The following is an 11,196-nucleotide window of genomic DNA, read 5'->3' as shown; positions in this document are numbered from 1 at the left end:
AGAGCACCAGTACCATTACAAGGCAATATACCAACTGGTGTCACTTCATTTCAATCTCGACTAGTCAAACCATCTAGTAGTCCAGCACCAAAAGAAAAACAAAAATTTGAATCTCTCAAGTGAGTCATTTGTTATTCTTCATGCTTGGTTTTACAAAATGTTTTAGTGTGCAAGTGTAATTCATTCAAATTCATTCATTTGCTGAAAACAAACAACAAAATGATCGTTCTAATCTCAATTGTCAAGATTTTTCCAGTTCTGATGCAACTTGCTGTATTTTGTTGTAGTAAGTACATTTTACGTCTATCAATTATTGAACATTGGGCATGGGAAGTCACCTTATTCTACACAGACTCTCTAGTTACTAATGTCAAATTTTATCAATAATTTCTAGAGATGGAGATGATGACATCAATGATGTAGCTACAATGGGTGGAGTTAATCTCTCAGAAGAATCTAAAAATATTTTAGCAACAAATGCCGACTTCATTGGGACTCAAATTAGGTCATGTAAAGATGAAGCATTTCTGTTTCATGGTCCTCTTATGTCCAGAATTCATGAAATAGGTAAATTTTTATTTTATTATAATCTCATATACTCTCTGTTTATTCTGGGTATTGCCAACCACATCACGATACATGGGGTAATAGAAAAAAATGGAGCGTCCAAATTTCTATCAGTTCTCAGATAAGAGAGATATATTACTAGTAATTTGTTTTCAACTACATCCTAAGTAGTACTTTTCATGCATTTGGATGACTTCTTAGTTGTGTAACATGTTTTTCAAGAATCAAGTATCCTGGCAAGTTGTATTGTGATGTATTGATTTGCCAATATCTTGTGTCACAATTGTCCTTGCAATTCTGTCTGATTAATTTTATCTGCGTTAATTTCACTGAGAAAATATGACTGTGACAAAATTTCCCCCAAAAAATCATATTGTTAAAGATTACTGAATGTACACTACATGTATATGATTGTTTTAATTGTAGCTAAACGACATGGTTTAGATGAAGTATCATTAGATGTAGCCAATATGATATCACATGCTACACAAGAAAGATTACGTGACATGTCAGAAAAACTCTCTACAATAGCAGAACATAGAATAGAAATATATAAAGTGAGATATTATCTTTCATATACCATATAACTTAATGACTAAGTAGTCACAATTAAGTGAATTGAAATCATAAAATCTTGTCAAATTTGTCTGTGGTATTGGAATTTTTCTATTCTTCTAATTGCTATCCTGCAAAATCAGGCATTCCAATATAAATTTCAAAAAAATATTTTCTATGGGCTCATTGATATTGAAAAAAAGTTCATGAATCATGAGTATGTTTGGGCCAGTTTTTTAGTAAAATTATAACATAATTTTTTTATATATATATATGTCAATTGTAGAGTTAACTGTCAATGTTTTGAATTTGTAATGATAATCATTTAATTATCAAAATCATCAGTACATTATATATTACTTTATGAATTACAGATGGATAAAAGATATGAAGTTACAAATGATGTGCGTACACAGTTAAAGTTTTTAGAAGAAATTGATAAATTAGAGAAGAAACGTCATGAGGAACAGGAAAGAGAAATATTATTACGAGCTATAAAGGTAGGGTTTTTTTTTGCCTATCAAATTTTTTCTGGTTATCAGTACTAAACCATATCAATTTATAATTACATATTTTACATAAAATTCTTAATTCATCATTTGACTTGTATTCATCTCATTCTCTTATAATCAAAATTTTACTGTTATTCTGCACTTCACTATTTGAAATTGATATTTTGTTCACTTTTAATGGTGAATATTTTTGTTTTACTTGAATATTTGTTACTATAAGATATATCTTTAACAGAGTCGATCGAAGAATGAAGATCCAGAACAGTTAAAATTGAAACAAAAAGCTAAAGAGGTAAGAATAATACTCTAAAAACTTCTGATGAGTTCACTGTGATTTATGAACAGGTTCCGTTATTTCCAATGCTGATCTCATAGAACAGTATTGAACCAGAATTCTCCTTTCTATTCTTTCTATTTTGAATTCTTTCTGCACCTACTATTTTTTCAGCAGACGTGGAACGCATTGTGAACTCTTCTATTATCTCATCTATGACGAGTTATGTCCCTTTAGCCACAACTTGAAACCTCCATTTAACCAGATTCCCAGTTGTAAAAGCTCCTTTGGTTTTTTTTTACAGCTCCAGGCAGCAGAAATGGAAGAAGTTCGGCAGCGTGAAGCTAATTTAACAGCATTGGCAGCAATTGGTCCAAGAAAGAAACGGAAACTTGAAACGCCAGATGTTGGGCAAGCGGTAAGTCTTTCAGTTTCTATAATGTATACAAATGAGCATTTTCTATTTTTCATGCTATGTATATTTTATACAAGAAACAAGATCATGGGTGCCATTTGATTTTGTTTTGATTGTAACTGGAAATGAAGCATCGTTCCATTTCCTCAAAAAATCAATAAAAAATTTGTGTAACCTTGTAGTTTTATATTGAGAAATATTAAAATTCCGACAAAAATTGAACTAGCAATACTAGGAGAGACTTGACCCCGCTTCTTTGAGGAAACTCTTGAATTTCAGTATAATAAGGGATGAACTTTTTATATTTGTGGAATATTTTTTCGAATATTAGCCAAGTGAATATTATAAGAATATTTTATGTAATTATAGTCTGGTAGTAATTCATCATCAACAGCTAATGATAGTGGTATCTCATCTAATATCTCGGTAATATATCTTAATTTATTCTTATTTCTAAACAATACCCTTCAAGTTTTTAAGAAGGGAATTATATTGTTGCTTGTATATAATTGTCAATTTTCATGCTGCAACCCTTTTTAATGAGCCCTCAGCTTTCATGTTGATGTTTATCATTCATCTTTTCATAGTTGTTCTTAAACCCCTTAGGCGCAATTTTCCGTACTTTTATAAATATTTTGTTTTATCGAATTCGTTATTTCGCTATTACGAAATTTCAAACTAAAAACATTTGTTATTTCATTTTTTTTCATATATTTCGTTTAAACGAAAAACTTTTCGTATAAACAAATTAATTATTTCATTGAAACGAAATCGAATAACTTATTTCGTTTAATCAAATAACTTATTTCGTTTAAAAGCATTAATTATTTCGTTAAAACGAGATATTTTATGAAAGTATGGAAAATTGTGCCTTAGGGGCTCCCTATTAAACACTGTCAAGTCTTCAGTTTTTAGTATTCATATATGCAGTAATTACCAGTTGGAAGTACTTTTGTCTGTGGTTAAAACATTTCAAAAGATCAAGTTTTTGATGACAATCAGTAATGTTTCATGAAACAATGTTAAAAATTGTCTGGATATATCTAAAGTGCCAATACATCAACCCTATGTTTGTTTTTTTAAATTTCTGATAAACTACTTGTCAGATTTGATGCTGAAGGGAACTACAGACAGTAGTTTTCACAAATGTATCTCCTTACATCACTATATTTTTACTTTTATTTTCAGATGATTAATCGACCCAGAACGAAACGTGTGAATCTCAGGGACATGTTATTTTTACTAGAACAAGAAAGATCGACTTCAAAATCAAATTTATTATTCAAAACATTCCTAAAATGAGAGTTCTAATAGTGAAATATTTGGAAGTGAATCTATAGGGCAGCATTATGAACTAGAGAAATAAAGTGCTATCAAATCTATTATATATTATAAGAATCAAATTGAAAGTAACAAGAGAAGAGAATACAAGCTGGTCTTGCAGGATACAAGAGAATCAGTTTATAAAGTGATGTATAGGATGCACCAATTCAGATAGAAATATGTTATTATCATTGCCTTTTTCAGGTCAAAGTAAATTGGAATTAAGGGCAGCCTTTAATATTTCTTTGGATATTTTTTACAGAATCTTTTCTGTATTTGATTGATAAGTTTCATGGAATGCTAGTCCACTTAAAGTAGTTATAGCAACCTTTTTGGATTAAAAGTAAACCCAGTTTACTCAGATGTTTATTGAGGTGATTAATTCAAAGAATAAGAATTTCAAACCTAATGGCTGTTTTAAGAATTTGATAGATTTATCATTTTATTATCATTGAGATCCCAGCATAGTCTTGGGTGTTTGTTATAACTTTTTCTACTTCATATAACTTAGCGTCTATAAGGTTTGATTATCAGAAAACTCGAGATTTTAGTAAATTATTTTAGTTGATAAATTTTTATATAATGTTTGATCCTGAAATCATAATAATAGTGTTGGACTGCAGATCAATTGAATGTTAGACAATGAGATAGAATTTTGTGTTGCCGTGGCATACTGGTTCATTCCTGATGATACTTATATATCATGCTTTTAACCAGTACTTCACTGCTAGTTAGATGTGATGTAAAATCATAAAGTTTGTTAGGATAAATCTTATTTGTAGAAAAAGTTTGACACAAGTAGTCTGATTTCTCCTGAATCATAATTATTTTAAGAATTTGATTAGCATATGAATGTAATGTGATGTCCAATATATGTTATACTGTTCAACAGGTGTAAGAATTATTTGGCAGCTCATGTTATATTAAAGTATTCATTCAAACACATCAAGGTTTTCTACTAAGTATCATCTTGTAGTTTGGGATAGGTCTTTATTTATTAAATGAACTAAATGCAACAGGTTTAGATTGTTTAGGAATTTATTCTAAAAGGCATTTATTAATTGAGGTCTTTCAACAATTGAATTGAATGAATAACTATTAGATACTAGAAAGACTGATTGAAATGAACATGGTGATACTCTGGCCATGATTTGATTTGATGGTTGCATGAAAATATCAAATGGTTCTATTTTCTCAATATTATATGCATGACATTGCATAGCATGATGCATTTTCTCCTGGTAATTTTTCTGCCATATCTAGACAGTATTATACATGTTAATTGACTCATCTTTTATTATTCGATTAGGTATAAAGATTAAAGACTTTTTAGTCGATAGGAATTATACACATTAAAAATAATTCAAGGTGCACTTTTTGACTTGAAAAATATAAAAATAATATTTTATTATATTATAATCAACTGCTTGAATCTTGAAAATTTAAGCTTTTTCAGTATGATTTCAAAGGACATTTTAAAGCTCCATTGAAATCAGTGAGAAATATTCTATCTCCCTTCAAATGTTCCAGATCTAAATACAATATGAATTTTAAGGTATTTTCTAAGGTTGATAAACACAAACTTTCCAGTTTTCCAAATTCTTTGTAATGGTGAAAGAAGAATATATGTAAATGAAGTATAATATTTAATATCAGTAAAATGTTCCTATATAAGTCAAGAAAAGATTATAATGGTATATCTTAAAATTTCTCCTCTCTCTTCACTGAAATCACATTTGATCTTACGCCATGTAGGTCATAGCTATTCTCAAGGTACATTGGTGCTCTCAAAACGGTATTCATTTTACCAGACCGGGAAAATGTCATAATAGATATTTTAAAGTGAAAAATTTATGAAGATTTGGAATCATTGATAAATTTATAAAACCACATTTGATTAAAATGTAAATTAACTTTTCTTAATTTTGTTAAATCATTATCATGGCATTGTATTGCTTAAAGGGACAGGTAGGCCATGTTTTTTTTACCAATTATACTTTGGTCTTAGAAACTGAAATTTTTGCCCTGAGCAAATCAGTGTTAGTTTTCACAGTTCACCGTCTATATTTAAGCCTTCAAATCCATGTGTGTCAAGAATTATCTTGACTACTCCTTAATTTAAGACATAAATGGAAATAGTGAGTAAAATTCTTAGAAGTATTTTTAAATGAATTATGTGATTGCTGTGCTAGTACTTCTGAAGACTATATACAAATGGCACATCTGTCCCTTTAAGATAGTCATTTTGTAAGGTTGTCAGTATCGCCTTAAGTATTGTATCATTTTAGATTTTTTAATTTTTTGATTGATTTATTTTTCTATCAATAGTGTTGTCAGCTCACAAGAATTGTATACAATCAGGGTCTGTTTTCTCTTTCTAGTTTACTTCTTAATCTAACTAATTACTTAAGGATCACTTTAATAAGATCAACCATATCATAGTTCTTTGTATGATGTTTCTGATAACAGACCCTTGCTACCTCTCTCAAATCCTATCATCAAGCCCTAACTAATCCTGTCATTCCATTAGTACTATATAGTGTATATATATAGATCATTATGCATGTAAGTAAATATCACACACTATCTATAAAATGTCTGTATAATAATAATGATGTATTATAAAAGAAAATATTTGTTATATGAAACCCTATCATTGTTATTATTTGCAGTGATGTTTACTATTGTATATATTATTATTTGTATCATTTAGTTTGTACATTGTGAGTATGCAATAGGCATCATTTATACATAAACATATTGTGGTATGAATTTCCAAAACTGGAAAATAAAGTATCCTAAAGTATCTATTTGACTGTACCTTACTTTCTAAGAACTATGAACTCTTACTCAGATGCCTAGAAGTATTTTGACTTGATATTGTTGTCACCTAATGTCCGTCCGTCCATCCGATGAACTTTAGTATGCATACACTTTGGTGAGATTTTTGAAGGGTTTATTGAAAGGTTTTGGGGTGCTTGCCCTTGACAAAGACAAAAATGTCAAAATTATTATGTGATATACGTAACCCCTAAGACGTAACCATTTTAACGAATTAGTAATTGCGTTAGTCAGTTCGTTAAAACGAAATAGTATCAAAACTAAAATCAATTATTTTTATTAAACGAATTGCTTATTACGTTAAAACAAAATATTACTTCGTTAATATGAATCAGATTTTCATCAAGGGCAATAACTCAAAAAACCAAATATGGTCATTATCAAACTTGACCAATATCTTATAATATTTTCTAGCTTATCTTCTTCACAATGGTCAAGGTGTTACGAAATTCGTCTTATACCTTGAATATATTAGCCGCCTTTCTTTTAGGTGTAGGTTCTTTGAACCACAGAACGCAGTGATGGCCCTTCACAGACTCTGTGAATGATAAGCCATCATGTTTACAGTCTTTCTTTCGAGGGCTTTGATTGGCTGTATTCACTGGCTAACAATCCTATCAAATCGCTCCATTATGACATAATGTGATACAAGAACATGGGCTAGTCAAAGTATAAGTTTGTAAAACCTTGACCAATGTGAAAATGACAAGCTTCAGACTACTGTTTTTCTCTGAACTAGATAAAACCTGATGTGAAAGTATTATATTAATGACCATTTGGATTTTTAGTTATTACCCTTGACTTAATAAAAGATAGCTTGCGATGCAAGGTAACATACGCCCACTGGCAGCTGTCAGAAATAATAAAACAGTCCTTAGTGACTAAAGTAGGAATTTTCTCATATTGAAGAAATTATTTATGCTGAATATCTCCACAAAATTTTTTAAAATCAATATCAATAACCCATGTACATCAAAAAATTAAATCACACAGCTCTAATCAAGGGCAAAAAACGACTTTTGACGCGTGTTTACAAAGTCAAGGGCAATAACTCAACAAATGTTCATCAAAAATATCTCTTGTTAGAACTTGTCCGAGATCTTATCACACCAAGTTTCATCAAAATCGGTTGAAAACTGTAGCTTCTATTGTGCTCACAAACAAATTTTGACGCGTTTTTCGTAAGTTAATGGCAATAACTCAAAAACATTTCATCGAAAATGCGTCAAGTTAGAACTTGTCCGAGATCTTATTTCAATGATCACACCAAGTTTCATCAGAATCGGTTGAAAACTGTAGCTTCTATTGTGCTCCCGAACAAATTTTGACGCGTTTTTACAAAGTCAAGGGCAATAACTCTAAAACCGTTCATCAAAAATGCACCAAGTTAGAACTTGTCTGAGATCTTATCAATTCCAATGATTACACCAAGTTTCATCAGAATCGGTTGAAAACTGTAGCGTCAATCCTGCTCACGAACTATTTTTAACAAATTTTGAAGCGTTTTTACAAAGTCAAGGGCAATAACTCAAAAACCGTTCATCGAAAATGCGTCAAGTTAGAGCTTGTCCGAGATCTTATCAATTCCAATGATCACACCAAGTTTCATCAGAATCGGTTGAAAACTTTAGCTTCAATCCTGCTCACGAACTATTTTTAACAAATTTTGAAGCGTTTTTACAAAGTCAAGGGCAATAACTCAAAAACCGTTCATCGAAAATGCGTCAAATTAGAACTTGTCCGAGATCTTATCAATTCCAATGATCACACCAAGTTTCATCATAATCGGTTGAACACTGTAGCTTCAATCCTGATCACGAACTATTTTTAACAAATTTCAACACATTTAACAAAGTCAAGGGCAATAACTCAAAAACCGTTCATCGAAAATGCGTCAAGTTAGAATTTGTCCGAGATCTTATCAATTCCAATGATCACACCAAGTTTCATCAGAATCGGATGAAAACTGTAGCTTCAATCCTGCTCACGAACAATTTTTAACAAATTTCAAGGCGTTCTAAGTCAAGGGCAATATCTCAAAAACCGTTCATCGAAAATATGTCAAATTCGAACTTGACCGCTTATCAATCTAAAGCATCACACCAAGTTTTATCAAAATCAGATGAAAACTGTAGTCTCTATAATGCTCACAAGAAATGTTGACGGACGGACCGACAGATTGACGGACCGACGGACAGGGGCGACGACAATATACGACCACATGTGGGCGTATAAAAATGCTACAATTTTGTAGTCAGAATGTAGTTAGATGCCATGTAATTTTCCTTATACAGATTCAGTAGGTGTAAGTTATCTTGCCTGGCGACCTATCTGAAATATTTAAGGTTTATTGTTTTCTCAGATTAAAGACTATAAGCTTTTTATTATAAGACAATATTTTATTAAAACTGAAAATTAGGCACTAAGTATGCTGTTGGTGGTTTTTGCTTTGAAGTTTGGTATGTTCACTCTGTCACACATAAAGTACATAGGCCTACGTGATCACAAGCTATTTACATTGAGTGTGTTTTGAAAATTTAAATGATTCCAAAAGGAATGAAAATTAACAGGAATATTTTGACGTGTATATTATTTGGTCACGTCTCTATATATACCATTATGTTAATAAGAACAAGCCAACATAACGATCTATATTCAATTGATTATATCAAGTAAATTTCCCCCAGGTATATACAATTTTACCCCGTTACTTTCATCTCTCTATATTCGCTATTAGAAATCTGCCTGTCTGTGTCTTAACAAAAGCCTTTCATCTAATATAGCTACAGGCCTTCATTCAATGGATTGAAAGGCAGTTCCTATTACATCTTCAGGCACCAAATTCTAGAATGAGATTGGCCCCAGGCCACAATGGAATCTTATTTCCTGTCTTCCTGCAAGCAATGTAAAATGAGATGAGAGATTGGGAAAGAGTGATGGTTTGTCGATATATGGTTGTTAAAATTTTATAATATGAAGAATATTGTTAAACATATAAAACCAGGTATTGATGTTGTTTATCAATACTTTAATATCATATGAATAAGTTTCAGATAGAAACAAATCCTCGTGAATTCCAGATTCAATTTCTCATAATATTATAAATTACCGACGCTTCGGATTTTTTACTTGTAAACTTTAGAAATTGGCATGGAAAAATGTTTGTATTGAACTGAAGCTAGGATCCTGCTTGGGATTTTGTTCATTGACAGTTGAAACTCTACAAGCTAGCAAATCTAGAACTACCTTACAACATTCCCTTCGAAGTACACATTTTGTCGCCATGAGTAGCCCAAGCAAAGAAATTTTAATAGGCCACAAGAGAAATTGCCTGTGGATGAAATTTTATACGCCTACATGTAAATGTGGACGTATATTGCCGTTCCCCTGTCCACCCGCCCGTCCGTCCACATTTCAATTAGACACAATAGAAACTGTAGTTTTAATTAGATTTTGATGACACTTGGTGTGCATGGATATATTGATGTTCTTGGTCAAGGTAGGATTTGGTAATAATCGGATGAATGGTTTTGGATTTACTACCCTCGACTCAGTAAAAAAACAAATTTGACCTGTAGGCACGAATGGGGCACTAATTTATCCGATCTTAATGAAACTTGGTATGCATATATAAATATATATATATTAGTAGGTTCAGTCAATTTTTTAATGTGGTAATAATAAAATGAAAGGTTTTGGAGTTATTGCCCTTGACTTAGTATAAACGCGTCAAATTTAGCTTTCAGACACGATAGAGGCTACAGTTTTTATTCCATCTTGATGCATATTATGTTGATGAGATCTCGGTCAAGTTAGAATTTGGTAATACTTGGAGTAATGGTTTTGGAGTTATAGCCCTTGACTTAGTAAAAATACATTATATTTGGCTTGTAGACGCGATAGAGACTAAATACTTACTTGATCTTTATTAAACTTGGCATGTTAATATATATTGATGAGATCATCATCAAGTTTGATTGTTTGAATGGTTTTAGAGTTGTTGCTCTTGACTGAGTAAAAAAGTTGGTTTGTATACACGATAGAAGTTCCAATTCTAAATCGATCTTTACTAAACATGGTATGCATTTATATATTGTTAAGATCTTGATTGATAAACGAAAAATAGACCTAATTGTCTATCCAAATTTGGTGAAATTTGAAACTTGTGTGAAATTTTAATGCTGACGAGACCTTATTTATGTGCAAACTACAAATTCATTTTGAAGATATTAGATATAAGAAAATTCGTATATTCGTCACTTAACACGTTATCATTTCTAGCAGCTGCCAGTGAGCGTACGTTACTTTGCCTGGCAAACATTCTTCATACTTTTCTGTCCCTAATTGGGTATATTTTGCCAGGACAGCGGAATAAGGTTTTAGACATGCTCTTTTATTAAACTGACAAGGAATATTTATATGTATAGAATCTTGTATTATTCAGTAGGCTAAGACATTATATATTTCAGTGCTGCCAACAGATGCATCGCGAATGCAAGCAATGAAAACCACATTTTACCAAGCGACATTAGGAAATTAGGCAATATAACATTCAGCTTAATAGATGAAATTTGAGCTTGCTGGACACAGTACAATATCATTTTCTATAGTACATGTACATTTATTTAAAATATATAATATTTAACATTAAGGAATATTTCAAAATAGGCTATACATTTGAATGAACTCTGATGAGCGTGTAAAATACA

The 11,196-nt window shown here is 31.1% G+C and overlaps 1 protein-coding gene across 1 annotated transcript; it reads left to right on the top strand.

Moving 5' to 3' along the window:
- Nucleotides 1-398: 398 nt before the first annotated feature.
- LOTGIDRAFT_143961 (hypothetical protein) lies at nt 399-3,625 on the top strand (the record flags this gene model as incomplete). The annotated part of the gene is made up of 6 exons (XM_009054474.1): nt 399-567; nt 994-1,124; nt 1,497-1,622; nt 1,870-1,926; nt 2,213-2,338; nt 3,512-3,625. Coding segments are annotated over 6 exons (723 nt in total), but the record flags the coding sequence as incomplete, so codon positions are not given.
- Nucleotides 3,626-11,196: the final 7,571 nt, after the last annotated feature.

This window comes from Lottia gigantea, assembly GCF_000327385.1.
Source record: "Lottia gigantea unplaced genomic scaffold LOTGIsca_219, whole genome shotgun sequence".
Lineage (NCBI taxonomy): Eukaryota > Metazoa > Mollusca > Gastropoda > Lottiidae > Lottia > Lottia gigantea.
Note: the sequence above shows the minus strand (reverse complement) of the source record. Positions and strands in the feature narration are given on the sequence as shown.